We start from the raw sequence: 18291 nt of genomic DNA on the forward strand, positions 1-18291 counted from the left end.
TTGCAGTACATTTATTTATTCTGATTTAACACTGAGTATCTCATGTTTCCAAAAACTACACATGTAAAGTACAAGCAATTAAAATCTGTTAGTGCCTTTGATATTATTACATAACATGATCCTTGTAGCTAACTAGAACACCTTTAAACAACACCAACACCACACATCTCTAAAGAGGCAGTTATTCTAGTCACATTCTAAATTGCATTGAAAAGGTAGTAAATTCTGAGCTCAAGTATTTTGCACAAACATTTGCTCATAATCAAATATGACATGACAGGTCAGGTTACTTTGGATAAACACATCTCCTTTGGAAAAGCAAATACATGCAGTCACTCATCTAAATATCACATACTCATGAATATCCCTGCGTCACCCTGTGAGTTCACAGGTCGTTGCACTGCATTAACAGATGTCAAAATGTCTAAAACTCTTGAGTATAACGTTGAATTCACAATTGTAGGCACATCTGCAAACGGATGCAGTCAAACACAGATCTGTTGTGAAACAGGTCGTCAGTTCACCTACCAAATGATTTGCTTGAAGCAATGTCACATTTGTAAAAGCTGCTCACCAAGAAATCATTCACAAATAACAAAAGTAGTAGAGAACTTCTGTCCGATTTTACCAAACTGACGATAATTTGATCGTACATCTTTGATTCAACTTAGACAACAGCCCAACAGTCACCAGAGTTCTGTTGGTTTTACATAATCAGTGCTGCACATTTAAGTTAACTTACAGTAATACTGAAATAGAAACATGCAGTCATGACCTCATCAATAGTCTTTAACTCCAACATTTGCTGATCCAACAATCCAAGGCACTGCAAAAGTGCAAAAGGCAACATTTCTTGAAAAGGTACAAAAGTAAAACCGAAAAAATATGTATATCTAAATATCTATTGTATAACTATTTTGTTTATGAATATGACAAGAGAGATCACTAAAGATAATGCCTGGATCAGTTAATAATAGTGGGTCAAGGTTCATGAATTAGTGAAGGTATGTATAAGTGAAATGTGATGAAATTAATTCAGCTCAACAAAAGACAATGAAAGTGTCAGTAAAATGTCAAACCTTAGTTTCGTAGCTTCTGTCTATCATGTGCATTGTACAACACATATACATGACAATATAGCAGTTGTAACGGGATGGCATGGGACTGAAACCTGCTTACAGTGACATTCCAACTCGCCTAGTCTAAAGAGACCAGGCGACTCTAACCATTTGACAAAAAAAGAAAAAGACTCAGAGGATGAGTCCACTTTCAGATGGGAAGCTTCAAAATGGAATGGTCTGTCAAGTGCAGAAAAGATACTTGAGGTTAGGATAAGTTCTTTTTCATCATGTAAGTAGAAATGTCCCCATTTAAGACTAAGAGGGTTTGTGGTACCAAATTAAAAATGTTTGCATCTATTGGTTCTGATAAAGGTTATCTCTAATTTGAAGAGTGACTGGGTTTCCCACTGATGTGTAGCCGTAAGTCTGAGTTGACACTTTGGTTTTAAAGCTCTGCTGCCCACCTTCAACTCTCTGCACCTCTGAGCAGTAGGAAGGCTTCACTTCGAGCTTTGCGTGGCTCACTTGGATGGGCACGTGCCTCTCCGTACTGGACCGTGCTCCGCCGGCTTGAGGGACAGTGGATGAGAAAAGACTGCTAGAGAGGTGCTCCTTGAAGCGACTGAAGAAGCTGCTCCTCTGCCTCGGCGCCACGACAGGCCGCCCCACGTTCAGGAGCACAGGCTGTCCCACCGTGGACCCACCGATCTCCCTCTGGAGCACAGAGATCTCACAAGGCTTTTCAGTGATAACGTTGGAGGAGCCATAGGTCTCTCCTTCTTCTGGAACATAGTCCTCCAAGTCCTCGAGGGTCAAAACACGATCTCCTTGTTTCAGGATCTTAGGTTCCTGCTTTCTGAACAGATCATGATCATTATCTTCATCATCAGGTTCAAAGATGACAGTTTGTTGATCATCCAGGTCATCGTTGTCCTCTCCAGCTGGAGTGAGGACAGTTGAGAGCTCATGTGGCTCTACAGTGGCAGAACCAGAGGGAGCATTGCCCTCCTCTTCTTCCCAGGAGAGCGGCTGGCTGCTGACGTCTCCAGGCAGCTGGGCCTGAGCCTGCTCCACTAGCTTGTTGTTAGAATTGTTAGCGTTTGGGTTTTCCGGTGGAGACCTTTTGGGTCTGGAGGGAGTGGCTGCGCGATCAGATGCTGCAGGTGAGATGCCTCTCCTCCTGGGCAGCCTGGGAGATTTATTGACCTTGTACTCGATGACCTCCTCTACTTCAACCCACCTGGGTTTGCTCTCCATAGCCCTGGCCTCAGCACCCTCGGGCTCGGTGACATAGAGGGTAGGGATAGCGGTCTTTCTTGGAGTGGGCATCCTCCTGAGCCTGGCGGTGGCAGGCTCTGGGGTGGAAGTCTCAGAGCGGTGGGCTCCAGCAACAGTCAAGCCGGGGGATCTGTGCCTCCTCATACGAGGGTTTTTCACCACAGTGGTTATAGTCTCCTCGCTGGATTTAAAAAACGACCAAGGACAATATCAGTGCTACAGATCTTATGTACAACTACCAGGCTGCATGCAGTTTTCACACTGATGCCTGTGGGCTTAAATAGCCACCCATAAGTCACTCATACAAGTGACTAGTAACTAATTAGGAAAAGGTGACTCCCCAAAAACTGGAAAGTCTGATGTTAAGGAAGCATTTGTCACATGCATCCCGAAGGTTTCTGCACTGTTCACTGCGGTTTAAAAGGATATAATCACAACAATATGAACTCATCCTTTCTTTCCATATTGTAATTAAATTATTTCAGTCTATTCTGTACACATCACATCATTTTAAATGTCTGTCTGTCTGTATAAGGAGCTGCAATAATTAAGTTACCAGTTAAAGAAGACAGCACCCTGGTGAAAACAGCCCATCCTTTCATTGTCGTTGTGATAGAATCCTTTGCACTCAGGCTTTAAATACAACACAACGATACATACATGGGGCCAGAGAGAGGCACACACACACACAAGCTAAAGTGCTCCAAATTTCCTCTCAGCCCATGCTCTGTTTGAGGAAGCAATGTCAACACAATAAAGCCAAAAATAATTATATCACATGCAAGAAGATCAGTTTAGTCCAATTACACTTACATAATGATGGTTTTCCTTGGTATTTTAGTCTCCTGCTCGGTAACTGTGGAAGAAGCAGGTAGAAACAGATTTAATAGAAGCAAGATGATAAGTGTAAGCTGGAGTTGAATTAAAAATGAACACATCTAAAGTATAAGATGCATCCATCTTTAAACTTAAATGCAAGAATAAGTTATTTTACTAGTTTTTCAGAACCTGAAAAAAATTGTATATTATACAGTCTGCTTTTGTAAGGATAAAGTCAGAGTTCTTACCTTCAATAGTGATGGCCTGTTCACCAGTGCGAGCCACAGCAGAGGGTAGGACTAGATCAGCAGCACACTTGGCACTGCCCAGACGGTTGGACAGCTGGAAACAGCAGGGAATGTATTTTTAGACTAAAGATGTTGCTAATTGACATCAATGGACTTGGAGTAGATTCTTAGGTCTAAGTACAAATTAACATGAATGAAAGTCATTTCTTCTTTTAAACTAAATATAGGTCAAAACTCCAGCACCAATTGTAGTAAACAGAGGAACTTCATTTGACCATCATCTGTTTACTACAAGTGTTGCTCAAGTTTTTTACCTCTTTGGATTTTTTCCTGTCTCCATGCCCCTTGGAAGTAGGTGAAGTTGTGCCAGAAGCCTTATTTTGTTTCTAAACTTAATATCCTAGACAGAATTTCTGCCTACTGGCAATGTTTGTTTTTCTCTCTACATATTAGTTTAAAAAACACTAGTCATATGATTTAAATATAATGTGTTGTACTGAGTAGTGTAGACCAACCTCACACTCGTAGTGTCCGAAGTCTCTCTCTGTCAGGTTTTTTATTACCAAGACCAGAACCCCACTGCGGAGCTCACTGTAGGTCTGATACTTTTCCTGGTCAGTCAGCAGCCTGCCATCTTTGAACCATCTTTAACAGGTACACACAGCCACACAGCGCAGAGATTAACACACAGGGGAGGCACAGACATTTCAAAGAAAATACTAGATTTAATTAAAATGGTTCTGCCAGTTTCTTAGCAACAAATGTCCGTACCTGATCTTGGGGCTGGGGGCGCTCTGAATGACACAGGTGAACTGCGCATCCTCACCAGCAATAAAGACAGCATTCCTCATTTTATTCACAAAACGAGGAGGTACTGCGAGAAAAACATTAAAATGGATGACATGTCTAAGCCCGAGAAAACGTGTACTGAAGCAATGTTCTCTGAAGCAGCTGAAGTGACCACTCCACACTAATATTTGATTACTCAGTAAATTGGCAAACTAAACCAAATCCTTAGTTGCAAATGGTCTTCCCTTTTAGTCTAACTGCAGTCTGGCCTATTACAGCTGTTTTCCAGTGGTGCATTATAGTTATGAATGAAAACATCTGGTATGTTAGGACACAATCAGACTTTATGCCATTTACCCTGAACTGTGATCTTTCCAAGAGTGCTGGCATTGCCAGCTGAGCTTGTGGCAAAGCACATGTACTGGCCAGAATCATCTGCTGTCATGTTGTCCAGGATCAGCGTGCAGGAACCATCAGGGTCCTCGATGATGATGTGATGAGGATCTGCCTCCACTGTACGTCCATCTGTGTCCAGCATGTAAAACAGTGCATTAATGACACACATTTGGCCAAACTGCCTGGCACTCAGAGATTAAGGGTATGAACCATTAGTCTCCATTCCTCTATATATTGTCCAGTAGAGCAAATGACTAAAATACTTGGTGCAAATTTCATACCCTTGTACCACGTGACCACAGGTTTGGGGACTCCAGTGACTTTGCAGGCCAGCTTAACAGTCTGTCCCAGCTCTGCTGTGCAGTTTGCCAGAATTTCCTCAAAGTCAGGGGGACCTATAAAACAGATTAATCATAAAAGGCAATGTTTGAAAGTGACAAATGAGAGATTCAGATACAGAAAAAACTCTATTATATATGTGTGTGTGTGTGTGTGTGTGTGTGTCCCACTCACTCCATGCAGGCGTGACATATCGCTGCTGCAGTTCTCTGAAATCTCTCAACCATGAGTTCTTGATGGTGATGGTTCGGGCCTGTAAGGTGTATTTCCTCACAGAGTCCTCACGTTCATGCCAGATTTCAAAGGCACGGTCATCACCCTCAACTGTCTCGTTCACATCAATGTTATTCAGCTGCAACAAGACAAAGAGCATCATTTAGGCTGTTGAACAGGAAAGATGAGGACCTTTTCTTTTTTTTTAAATAAAAAGGTGTGATTATATTAAAAGTCTTACCTTCATCATGCTCTTAAAGACATATGTTTGTGTATCAGTGTTGCTGTCTCTCTTAGGTTTGCAGATTATGCAGTAGTTCTTAAAGAGGAAGACGTGGCGGTGGTGACCTCTAGAGGACGTCCTTATTCCAGGAGCTCCTTCCCACACTTGGAAAGGTCCCTGTAAAATAACAACCCAGTGGAGTGGTGTCAGACTTTTCACTCCAATCTATATAGACTGTCAAACACAAAATCGACCTCTACTCAGTAAATTCATCAGTTAGTAACGATATCCTACCTGTCTAATTGGCTCTCCGAGTACTTCCAGTGTGGCAGGATAGTTCTCGATCATGGAGACATGGTGAGTATTCTCAGAGCGTTGAGGGAGCGCAGACACCATAGCATAAGCTTCTTCCAGGAGGCAGCAGTTCTGACCATTTCTCGCCTTGTTTCGAATGAGCTCCTGAAGATGTTAGAGCAGAAACTTGAACACAACTGAGGTGATAATGATACAGGTCTAAAAGCAAATGCCTTACACATGCAGGTGATATATCCTAACAAGACTACTGCATATTCTGTGACTGGTGAATACGTCACCTTGAGGAAAGCCTTGTACTTCTGAATCCTGTCCAGTGGTTGTTGGAGGTAGGCATTGATGCTGCGTACAGGGGGATCAGCAGGGTCTGCACTAGCCTGTGCTTTCTCAGTGTACTCCTACAATGTAATGAAAGGAAAACTTTAATTAATAAAAATGTAAATAATTTTACTGGTGCACAATTGGTCACCCCAATGATTGGGTATTTATATGTAGTACACTTTACAAGTAATTTATCTGTGAATGTTCTCATTCGTCCAGGTCATAGTTATCTCTCTCTCAAATTAAATCGAAGGCAACTGGACTTGTATTTGTCTGTGGAAGACGTTTCGCCTCTTATCCAAGCGGCTTCATCAGTTCATCATGTATTGGTCTCTCTAGTCCGCACTAGTGTGACCTAGTCTGTGTCAGACTAGTGCGGACTAGAGAGACCAATACATGATGAACTGATGAAGCCGCTTGGATAAGAGGCGAAACGTCTTCCACAGACAAATACAAGTCCAGTTGCCTTCGATTTAATTTGAGAGAGAGATACAAGTAATTTACCAAAGAATTTCAGCTTTAAATAAACTGGAAAAAACAAATAATCTGCAAATTCTTACACCCAAAAATATTTTTTTCAAGTGTGGTAAATTTAGGATTAGACAATTAAATGGTTTTAGGCAGACTGCATAATCCACAGTAGAGCATATGGCTCTGGCATGACATGAGCAGTGTTTTGTTACCTTGAAGAAGTGGTGGACAGTCTTGTCACTGACAGCAGATTCTGCCTGACTTTGACCAACAAGATACTGCAGGTACTTCTCAAAGCCCTCCTTGTTCTTCAGGAAGCACATGGCTACATCATCATCTGTGTCGCAGTCGTTCAGCTTCGGGAGGAATGCCCTAAAAAAAAAAAAAAAATTGAAAGAAAATGAATGTACTGATGATAAAACAAAATCTCACTGTCTTTCATTATATTTTTCAGAGAAGAGAATGCCATATGATCTGGGTGGAGAACATTCATGTTCTTTACCTTGCTTTTAAAATAGCTGACTAAAATTGTAAGTAATCAGAAGGTGAGCTCACTTGCTATGGAAGGACTTGATGTCATCAATGTTCCTGAAAATGGTTTCCTTTTGGGTGCTGACATCAGGCGGCACATCAGAGCTGTCTGCATGCTTCAGGTGATGGGAGGTAAAGAAGTCTATCTCCTTTACAAACTCTGATTCACCATTTATCAGGTCCTGTAACATTTGGCTGGGGACATGAAAAAAATCGTTGGTTATGGCGCTTCCTTTGATTCCAGGATTTGCTTTGTGAATGTAGATATGCTGTACTTACAATAATTTCCTCTTGTATTCACCCTCTGACACCTCCTCTACACTTGCCTCTGGAAGGTCACCCGTTTCAGCTGAGAGCTGAAATAACACACATTTTTATTATTAGCTTTAAAATGTTCAAAGGCCTCACAACAATTAATTAATACGAATATAAAAAGTTGTTATGTTGTTGGATCAGTGGCTGAATTCTTGAGACATACTTTGAGTTTCTTGTCCAAGTAGGCAGGTGAGACCCAGCCTTGGCGGGATGGTGTGGTTTTGGTCGGTTTGGTCCGGACTAACCATTTGAGTGGATGGGCTGAGTCCAAAACCTCAACATACTGTCCTTCCTTCAGAGAGATAGATTCTTTGCTTGCCACAGTGGGGTTGTAGTCAGCCGTTGCCACATAGATGTCAAACATCTGTAAAAATGTATATTAATTACAACACACAAGGTTTCACAATATGTTGTGATAACATTATATAAACCTAATATGCTGTAATTCATCTTATTCTTGCACATATATATTGGTTCTACTGCTATTCATATTTTCCTGTTGGAGAAACCTCCACTTGGCAAGATTTCCCAAGCAAATTTTTGAATTGTATATGAATACTTTATTAGATCTGTTTATGTCCAGTGGTTATATAAAGAGATCAGCGACTACATACTATGCAGAAGGTGTGAGTTAACTCATTTCAGATTGTTGCAGGTTAAATTTTAAAATTGTTAAGTATCACTATTTTCTAACCTTTATTTATCCAGAGAGAGAACAAATGTTTCATTTCAGGAAATATTCTCTTCTAGAGATGGTTTGATTCTCTCTTAAATTAATGTTGAGGCTATAGTTTGTGGTGTCCTTGTTTTGTAAGTTGTTTCTAATATTTTTTCACCCATTTTTTCCAAATGGAAAATACAATATCACCATCAAGTGCAGTCTAATAATGTATCATAGAACTGAGTCAAATAAAAAAAACTACTGTAGAGGTGTCTCTATTTTTCTGGTCTCTCTAGTCACACAATCTATATATTACCCAGTTTTAGGGTGATTTCCTCATATACTATAAACAAGTTAAGGTCCACATTCTTGTCCACTTCATAGTACACGGATGATTTCGATATCTCACCTCTCCCCTGGCATCCCCCTCATCAGACTCCGAGGAGGAGTCAGCAATGAGGGAAGGAGGACGAGAGCGACCGTGATGAGGTGATGGAGAAGGAGTCTTGGTCTCATCATCACTGTCAACACCAGGTACGCGTAATGAAGCTGGGGCAGCAAGGATGGACGGAGGCAATCAGATGAACACAGGTCAATTGTGCAAACAACTTGAGCATGTATCATAAATATAATCTATTTTTTTAAACTTAGTTTGTCACTGTCATCTACCATTACATTTTGAATTTATGTAGCAGTTATTAGTAACCACACCACTCAGTTTGTCAAAGCTCAGCTGAGGCAGGACCAGTCAAGTCGTTGATTCATTTTATCATTTTAGGCTTTGGTTCAAAACAAATAAATATATTGTCGAAGGAAAGTAGTGCAAAAATTCCACAACAATAATCAAGTCACTCAAAAATACTTTGTTACTGACCACTAATTTGATATTGACTCTGTTAGTTTTGTGACAACATTCAAGAGAAAACTACAGCACAGATAAAAACTATTGTCTGAGCTCTCCACATACATGTCTGTAAACATGTATTCAAGCTACTAGTCGGTGGGAAACCAGTTTGAAAAGACAAGAAAAGTATAGTGAAGATGCATGAGGAGGCGTTAAGGTGCACAGACAGCATGAAATGGAAAAGGCACTTTCGGGAAACGGGTGAACTGTTTAATTGCAGCTTAATTCACAACCTGTGTCTTCCTGTATGTATATAATAAATGTAAGTAAAAACTGTAAAACAAGTCATGTCCTTTGCGACCCAATTCTAAAGTATCTCATTAAGTCATGTTCCTTGTAGAAAAATGTATAGTTATTATGAAGCTGATGCACTTGGGATACATACTGGTAGTTTTGGGCCAAGTTTTCATCCACTGGAGCACGTCGTGATTCTGTGCGCTGTCTGAATAACAAATTAATGATTGAATGAGCATTTAATTGGTTGGATTGATAAACTGATGGATGGGAAAGTTGTGAAGGAATGATGTCTGTATGAATCGATGAGAGGTTTTAAGTCACCTACACATGAGTAAAGCAAAACATGCTGAAAAACAAGCACTAGAAAAGCAGGAAAACGTGTCTGTCAAGTTTGGTGTCAACCCCAAATCTACTGGAAAGTGAATTCTAATTCAAGAATTGAAGTGTTAAAACATTCAGATTAAACAGCACTTTCCCAATTCTTGAATAATCAGAATGAATTCACTGAATTCAATCAAACCTGACAGACATGTAACAAAATAATAAAAGAATATGTGGATTATTTATGAACTGCATCTTTAGCATTAGCAAAGCCATTCATGGTAGCTTTTCATATGCAATATCAGGAAATTACTACTCAGGATAATTTAGCAAATGGATAGGCAACCCGCAGATTTTTATTCCAACCCCAGATAAAACCAGGTGATTTAAGATTTAAGAGAGGCTCCCTCTGGGTGAATGCATCTTCACACTGAAATCACCTGGTACGGTGTTTGGTTGGAATAAAACCTTTATACTTTTGCGAGTCTAGAGCCTTGGTTGCCTATCTCTGACCTACAGTATGTTATCTGGTCTGCTTGCTCGCTGCATGTATGATGACAATAGAATTGAATTAATCATTTCACACTTAATAAAACAATCTTTCAACCCCTTTTTTATCATTAGGGTAACATGCAGGTTGAGTGTTTACCACTTACACACAGCCAAAGTCCCACATATAGCTAGCTTCCTAGCTAACCTCGTATGCTGAAACATCTCCCTGTGTTCATGTTCTAAGCTAAATGAGTTTTCTACTACTACTATGACAACATAGCTGCAGTAAAATGAGGTAAAATGTTAATAAAACCATTATTTAATCTTGGTTTAAACCATGCTTGAAGTAGCCTGATTATGTTAGTTATAATACTTAAATCAGGCTTTTCATGATATGTCTATCTGTATGGACATACTGGACCCTGGACCATACCCTGAACATACTGTAACATTGCTCAGTATTTCTCTTGTGGTGTAAACTGTGACATCAATTTCTATCAAATTAAAATCTAGCAGTCGAATGTTTTATTGCATAGACAAAATGGTCTATAACAGACTTACCCTGGGTGATCTTTGCTGATACCATTTCAGTGATCTGGGAGGTGAGTTTCATGAGGAATTCCTCTGTACCTACTTCACCTAGATAGGGTATTTTACCCTCTTGTGATGCAGAACAGAGGGCAAGTGGACAGCAAAGAGGAATGAACACCATAAATATTGTAATATTAATTATTACAAATAATCTATATCACTATAAATCTCACCTTTTCCAGTGCTAGTCTCATCCTCTGGAGGACTAACTGTAATCCCAAGAACCCTGAGGAGAATTTAATGGTAAATTTTATTTTCAGATATTTGCATTTACTTGAAATGTACTGTATATACTGTACATGTCCTTTTTATGTGCAATCTCATTCTGAATCTCAAAGAAAAACTTACTCTAAAGGTTTGGTCTCTTTCTTTGGTTGTGGTGCTAGGAGAGAGAAACACATACAATTACAATCAAATCAGGCAGTAGAAGGTTTGCACTACAATAATGGTCTTCTAGTTTTAAGGATATTCTCATGGTCAATATAATTTCTATATAAAGTTCGAAGACATCTTTGTTTTCCTTACTGTCATCCACCTCGAGGTGGGCAGTGCAGATGGACTGTCCTGCTCTATTTGTAGCAATACAGGTGTAGGCACCAGTGTACTCTGTGCCCACATCCATCAAGATGAGGCTGTGCTGGCGTCCAGAGCTTGCTATTTTGTATCCCTTGGTATCAGGTTTGATCCACAGGACATCTTCCAGTGATTCCTCCTTTAGCCAGGAGACCATAGGAGTGGGGGACCCTAAAAAAGTAAAGGTGGGTATGGAGAATTTCGAATACATGCTGGATGACAGATAACATGGGAACTTATGAAAATCTTGAGGACATAACTGGGATATGATCATGTTAAGATGAAACAGTGAAATGAACAAACCTTCTACTTTGACCGATAGAGTGATGCTTGCTCCTTGTTTCACCTTCCTGTTGCTGAACCTTTCAAGGAAGCGTGGTGGCACAAGGGGTTCCTTGGGGTCTGTGAACATATAGTGTAAAACAAAAGCACAGTCACATATAATATATCATTATATATACTAATGTACCCGTACCATGTGTGTAGGATAAATGTTAAATTACCTTTCTTATCTTGTGGCAGAATCTCCCCTGGGCCTGTTGCAAAATACAATTGTTACTGTGTCTGTAAACATCTCAATGATAGTTCTTAAGCTCAAAGTAATTTACAAAATAGAGTAATATGGAATACAGTATGTCATGCTCTTTTTGCATAGTCAGCCTTTCAGGTATTTGCATACATACGCAGAACTATCAGTCGGGCAGAGGAGTAAGCAGACCCAGCTGCATTGCTGATGTAAGCAGAGTACTCTCCCATATCGTCTTTCTTCACCCCCAGAATCTCCAAGCCGTGAACATCTCTCTCGGTTAGTAACAGAATCCTTTCCGAGGGCCGCAGAGGGTGGCCGTCTTTGAACCAGTATACTCTGGGTTTGGGGAAGCCTGGAAGACAGTAGATATTTCAGAAATATTACTATTTGATCAAAGGCAATTTTGTGTAAGTTGACTATATAAGACCACAATCAGTTGTTATTTGCTTGCCTTAGATGAATTGATTATTAATATCCGTTAATAAACTTACCCTTTACTCTGACTTGCATTTTAGCAATAGGGGAACCTGGACTAACATGAACATCATGAAGCTCCTCCACAACTTGTGGTAGCTGATCATCTTCAGCCACAGACTCAAAGGTCTCAGTTTCCCTGCACCAGAAAAGTAGAATAGTTCACCTCAAGAACTCAGTATTTATTAAAATTATAAAATACATTTATCTATACATCTCTTTTGAAACCATTAGAACAGTTTATAGTATATTTACCTGGACATGTAGCCCTTGGCACTGACATAGGAAGATGTCTCAGTAGCATCAGCAGCAGTGTCATAATCTGAGCTGCAAGACACTGATGGAAAGGATTGATGTACAGCAATGATCAGGGACAATGTGTTTGCCATTGTGTATATGTGATTGTTATCTTACTGAGAACAAGTTTGAGTTTTGGTCTGTTAATTTGAGGGTGTTTTTACAAAGTAGAATTTTGGACTAGTTTAAGATTTGTTTCTAGTTTCTATCTATCTAGTTGAAAACTGTTGTGAAACTGCTGTATTCGTTGTATTCATTTAGCTGTTTGCTACTCTCCTACTCTCTGTGCTCACATAGAGTATTTCAATACAGCCGAAATTCCAATAAAGCTGTTCTCATTTTCATGTTTCTCTGTGTCTGCTGTCAGACAATGGAACAGGTATGAAATAGTGACTGAAACGCTCTTGTTGACAATGCCACCATCTTTTTGGGTTTACCTTCACTCAGAAAAGATGTAGTCGAGTACTTATTCGTTTGTAAAACATACATGTGTTTTTGTGCATGTAATGTATGTTCACTTACTGTCAACCCTGAGTTCAGCCTTCGTGGCTGCGATGCCGCTGCTGTTTTCAGCTGTGCAGCGATAGACACCCATGTCAGTGGGCAGCACGGTGGTAATGATCAGTTGGTGGCAGCCCTCCAGGTCTTCATTGATCATGTAATGGTCATTCTCCTCCAGCAATTTGCCATCCTTAAACCAGCGAACAGTTGGAGGGGGCTTGCCAATCACAACACAGTCAAAGCTGACTGGATAGCCATCTGGAACGTCCTGGCTCTGCAGCTCTGTCAAGAAGACTGGGGCAGCTGGGTAACAAGAGCAAATTGAAAGTTAAAAAAAAATAAATTAAATGGTCACATAAAGTGTCAATCCACGCTAAACTGTAGATATAATTGTCAAAAACAATCAAGCAGACAAATAACATGTTACAGGACAGACAGCTAAATGATACTGGTTATTTAGAAGGCTATTTATTGATGATTTAGAGAATACATAAAAAATTGGATAATGATCATAAGAGTGCAGAAGAACCACTCTAATGTGTTTCTTACCTGGGGCTCCCGTCATGAATGCAGGAGGCTGTCTATCTTGTGTGGGGGTCTGTGTGCCATCCTGTATGTAGCCCATCTTTCTAATTCGCAGCTCAACTTTGTGAAGCCCTGCCTCAAGGATGGCAGTCTCTACAGGAACGCCATGAATTGTAAACATCTCCTGGAACCTCTTAGAGGCAACTTCAGCCTCTGTCCGTGACTCAAAGCGAATGTAGATGTAACTGTCATCCTCACGATAAGAGTGAGGATCTGGGGGGGGCAGGTCTCCTTCATCTGCGCTGACGAATGGTTCTTCCGCAACATCTGGTGGGAGACGTGTGCGCAACAGGCGCCGGAGACGTCTGCTTGCCATCCTCAGTGACTCATCCATCTCACTACCTGAGGAGCTCTCGGGCTCACTGTCTGCACTGTAGCCCACCGTCAGGGGCCGTCGCCCAGATGATTCTCTCACTGTTCCTACTGTCACCTTACCACTGTGAGAAGTAACTCCAAACTTGTTGGTGACCTCACAAGTGTAAACCCCGGTATCCTTTGTGGTGATGGCGGTGATGACCAGTGAGCAAGTACCATCATTGTAGATATCGATATGGTGGTGCTTGCCATCTGTCAGTGGTTCTCCATCCTTCAGCCAACGCACCTTATCAGGTTTCCCTTCTGCCACACATTCCAGATGTATGGTGCCATTAGGTTCTTTGGTCTGGTCTTTGAAGACATCTTTGAAGACAGGACGCATGTCCTTGCGGGCCTTGTAGCCCTTGAATGCAGCTTGAATCTTAATTGCAGCATCTCGGAGCTCAGGCTCATCTTCTTTACTGATCTCCACTATGTCAGTCTCCTCTGTAGACACCTGTGTTTTATCTGTCTCCTGAGTTGTGGTTGTTTTCACTTCAGTTTGCTGCACTGTTTTCTGCTCTGTCATCTGGAAATGTGCGAAGAACCTCTCAGTGGATAGGGTCTCCGTTTCACTGGCCTCTGTGACGGTAGATTTACTGCTCTTCTTGAGGTAGGACACAAGCGTCTGACCCCCAGAAACAGATTCGTCCTCAGAGCTGATGCACAAATTGGTCTGCTTCTTAGACACAATGGCCTGCTCCTTCTCTTCTGATTTTATTTCTGCTTTCTCTGAGGACTTCAGCTCCTTCTCTCTTGATTTGTTTTTACCATCCTCCTCAGGTTGTTCAGTGATGGAGTCCAGAGTTGGCTCTCGACTCATGCGCCGTTTCTTAGCTGAAGCCTCCCAGAGTTCATGAACATCACCTTCATCAGCAGCTTCTGGAGGCAGACTGGGCTGCCCCAGTTCCTCCCCCTGTTTTGCCTCTGTACCTACATCCAAAATGCAGGTTTCATTGTTACTTTGATAAATGTTTTATAATGTTATGTCAGTATCCACACAGCACACTACCTTTTACTGGTGATAGACCTATTAAAACTCTACTTCTTCCAACTTAGTATGATAGACATTTGTCTATTAGGCTTCAGATGTTGTTTGAGAGGGATAAGTGTGACAAGGTGTTTAACTACAGTAGAACTTGTAGGATAAATATAAAAAACCTACACACCAAACACAATGTCTTACCTTGGCAAATTAGTGACTGCACAGGTGCCTCTGTGTAACATAGAGAAAACAAACACACATAATATAGTAGCTTGGAGGACTTTTAAATTCTCTACACTGCTATAACCATACCATTTGGTAGAATTTATAAAGCTGTCCATATGTCACACCAAAATAAATGTTATAATCCAAGCTAAATAATAGCACAACTATGTACTACAAAACCAAACAGATACTCTTACTTTGTGGAAGTTTTTTGATTTCTCCATCTAATATAAAAAACTAGTAGTTAACTGAACAATAATAATCAAAATGTCCTGGCAAACACCTTTGACATTAGAAATGTTATTATTTCATGAACTGAACCACATGTCCACTCACCAAGCTGTAGAGTCTGAGGCAGCTCAACAGGCTCTCCAGTCCCTGCTCTGTTGATGGCTGCCACTCTAAACCTGTAGCCGCCCCCTGGGGTAAGATTTTCAACCACAAACTCTGTGTTACACACAGGTTCAGAATGACATGGAAGCCAGAGGGCACTGTCTACCAGCCGCATCTCCACCCTGTAGCCCAGAATGGGACTCCCTCCATCATGTAGTGGAGTGAACCATGAAAGGGAAACTGACTGTTCCGTCTTACTGAGGACCTCTGCGTCCTCTGGGGGATCAGGTACAGCTGTTGGGAATAAAAGCAGCTCTTATGCACACTGAGAAAAAACTACAAAATAAACATTGTTAATCTTCCAAAAATTCAAAAGATTTCGATAATACTAAGATGCAAAAACTAAAAGATTAAACCCATTGCAATAATGAAAGGTTACAAAAGTCTTCAAACAATTGTTCACCATAGCACTGCCTCTTAGCAGTGCTGGTTATCAGATACTTACTGATGATGGAGAGCTTGGCCAAAGAGAGAGCATCTCTAGCAGCAAATGTAATTTCCTGTTGGGGCAAAAGTGGTGCCTGTCTCAGGACGAGGCGATAAGAACAGCCATCAGCCCGCATAGCCCAGAGATCGCTGGGCTTGAGCTCAACTCCATTAGCATACCAAGCTATTTCTGTCACAGGGACAGGCTCAGTCAGCTGAACACAAAACTCAACCTTCTCTCCCACTGCAGCCACTTTGTCTTCCAGACCCTTCACAACATCCAGCTGCCATCCTTATGAGAGAAATACAGAATTAAATGTAAAAGGATGTCAGTTACAGTTATGAGATTCAGACAAGATGTTGGTGTAAATATAACTTCAAAGTCTTAAAGCATTCATGTGGGTGACTTACCCTTGACAGAGAGTTGGGCAGATGAGGATGCTGTGCCAGCTTTGAAGGTCACTGTGCAACTGTCTTTAACACGCAACTCTTTCAGCAGGAGCAGATGACGAAGACCACTCTCAAATGAAACAATCTCAGCATTAGGAGAGTCCTTCACTGGTTTGCCATCAAGAAGCCAGCTGCAATCTTTGTTCTCAGGACGAGAGAGGGCACACTCAAACAGTGCTTCACCTCCATCAAAGGTTTCCATATTCTCCAGGCCCTGAACAATGTTAATGGGCTTGCCTGTAGAAGACAGAAGGAAAATGAAGAAAGAAAGAGAACACACTCAAAAAAGATTTTAAGATGACTCCAGTATTTAGACTCTCAAATCATATGGGATTTTGCCCACAAATGGCACAAACTTTGTGATGATCAGCAAAAGATCATTTTATTTGGCCAAACAATTGTTAGGTTTGAGGGAGTAGAGGAGATTCTCTAAAGGTTGGTGGTCTTTCCATGTGGAGGGAAGCTCACCTTCCACATGAAGTGAAGCAACCACACAGGTCCCCTGTGCCTCACAGGAGTATGTGCCCCTGTCCTCAGCGGACACACAGCTAATGTACAACCGAGCCACATTCCAGTCCTGCTCCACTACCACCCTTCGACCATCAGGCTGCAATGGCTGCCCGTCTTTCTTCCACTGAGCCTTGACTGGCCTTGAGTACTGGCAGATGAACTCAGCCGGTTGGTTTTCGACCACCCGAAGGTCCTCCATCTCGCTCACCACTTCAACTGTGGGATCTGAGGATGGGGTCAGGGGTCATAGGGTCAGGCCTTGACCATGAGATATAAGGATATATGCAGGACATGCCGAATGACATATGGGCTTTATAACCCCCAAAAGCTTATTGAGGTAATTCATATGTAAGTGACATTATGTTTTTTATGGAATTTGTCCAATAAAAATTGTATGTGCTGTGGTACAGTATACTAATGTATATTTTAATGCCAACTGTGACCACTTTATTGTCCTATGTCAGCATCTAGGGGGTCAAAAAGCCCAATCGTCAAGGTTCTGGGTAATGGGCACAAGAAGAGCCGGCAGGTAATGGGAGGGAAGGGTATGATATGATAAGTGGATAGAAATGTCAAACTCATAAGGTTGGTGTATGGGGGTTAGGAGCTTTAGTGCTTGAAGGTTAGGGACAGGGCTTGGTGGGATGGAACGGTAGAGGTGGAACATGAGTATACAGCAGCAGGCCTGCATGGATGGGTGGAGCAGCACTTTACGAACACAAGATTTCTGTTGTCATTATTCAGTGGTTCACTAACTCTGTACAATTAAAATTGGATCACCAAAACTAAGCCTACTGTATGTTATTCACTGATTCCAATCAGCAAATAAGAATCGCTCACTATTTACATTGCCAAGAGATTCAGTTAGGGCCGCACAGTTTACTATATAATAATCACGATCATGCTTTTGGCTTTTGACACTTTGAGAGTGACTGACTTAGAACAACAAGTCAAGTAATCCCAAATTGCAGAATCTAATTTCCAGCATTCTTCTATTAAATGGTCTCTGTTTCCCAAAGACAGATGTTGAGGCAGGCAAGAGTATTATAAGATCTATATAACAGTTGTTTGGCTACACCTTCAATAGCAGTCAGAACACTGAGTAGTATTCACTGAGATGAGCAAAGCATAAACAAAGCTTCAATCTGGCCTAAAACATAAGGGGCCATTTATATGAGTCAAACGAAGAAACAGCAGCAAGATGTTGGGGCAGCACCATGAAACATTGGACATCAGTGGACCAATGGCAAAACCCACTTTAGTCACCAGGAATGCTAGCGTGGACAATAAAGACTGACCAAGTTGTCAGGGTAAGTGCTGGTGGGAACAATAAAGTCTAGACGAATGAAGTCAACAAAGCTCATCAGGTGAGCCATGTGAGTTGTAGTGCAGAGCTTCACCGTGGACCAATTGTGTTCATCAGTTCTGTTGTGGACAAAGCTCAGAGAGAGTTCTGCCTGATGAATG

The 18291-nt window shown here is 41.3% G+C and overlaps 1 protein-coding gene across 1 annotated transcript in view; it reads right to left on the reverse strand.

Moving 5' to 3' along the window:
• Nucleotides 1-2: 2 nt before the first annotated feature.
• obscn (obscurin, cytoskeletal calmodulin and titin-interacting RhoGEF) overlaps nt 3-18291 on the reverse strand; it is a 63939-nt gene continuing 45650 nt past the window's right edge. The window contains exons 55-86 of the mRNA XM_022758258.1: nt 16783-17049; nt 16276-16551; nt 15884-16156; nt 15382-15672; nt 15022-15051; nt 14412-14768; nt 13446-14357; nt 12918-13199; nt 12354-12435; nt 12116-12237; nt 11779-11976; nt 11399-11497; nt 11048-11266; nt 10871-10904; nt 10696-10748; nt 10493-10591; nt 8387-8526; nt 7480-7680; nt 7281-7357; nt 7026-7196; nt 6683-6842; nt 5960-6076; nt 5661-5825; nt 5385-5543; nt 5105-5282; nt 4873-4986; nt 4553-4720; nt 4178-4280; nt 3922-4051; nt 3407-3500; nt 3153-3195; nt 3-2520 (exon numbers count right to left, since the gene is read on the reverse strand). Of these exons, the coding sequence (XP_022613979.1) occupies nt 1416-2520; nt 3153-3195; nt 3407-3500; nt 3922-4051; nt 4178-4280; nt 4553-4720; nt 4873-4986; nt 5105-5282; nt 5385-5543; nt 5661-5825; nt 5960-6076; nt 6683-6842; nt 7026-7196; nt 7281-7357; nt 7480-7680; nt 8387-8526; nt 10493-10591; nt 10696-10748; nt 10871-10904; nt 11048-11266; nt 11399-11497; nt 11779-11976; nt 12116-12237; nt 12354-12435; nt 12918-13199; nt 13446-14357; nt 14412-14768; nt 15022-15051; nt 15382-15672; nt 15884-16156; nt 16276-16551; nt 16783-17049 (6719 nt within the window). The 3' untranslated portion in view covers nt 3-1415. The remainder of the gene's footprint in view (nt 2521-3152; nt 3196-3406; nt 3501-3921; nt 4052-4177; nt 4281-4552; nt 4721-4872; nt 4987-5104; nt 5283-5384; nt 5544-5660; nt 5826-5959; nt 6077-6682; nt 6843-7025; nt 7197-7280; nt 7358-7479; nt 7681-8386; nt 8527-10492; nt 10592-10695; nt 10749-10870; nt 10905-11047; nt 11267-11398; nt 11498-11778; nt 11977-12115; nt 12238-12353; nt 12436-12917; nt 13200-13445; nt 14358-14411; nt 14769-15021; nt 15052-15381; nt 15673-15883; nt 16157-16275; nt 16552-16782; nt 17050-18291) is intronic.

Source organism: Seriola dumerili, unplaced genomic scaffold, assembly GCF_002260705.1.
Source record: "Seriola dumerili isolate Sdu_G_001 unplaced genomic scaffold, Sdu_1.0 BDQW01000291.1, whole genome shotgun sequence".
NCBI classification, from domain to species: Eukaryota; Metazoa; Chordata; class Actinopteri; order Carangiformes; family Carangidae; genus Seriola; species Seriola dumerili.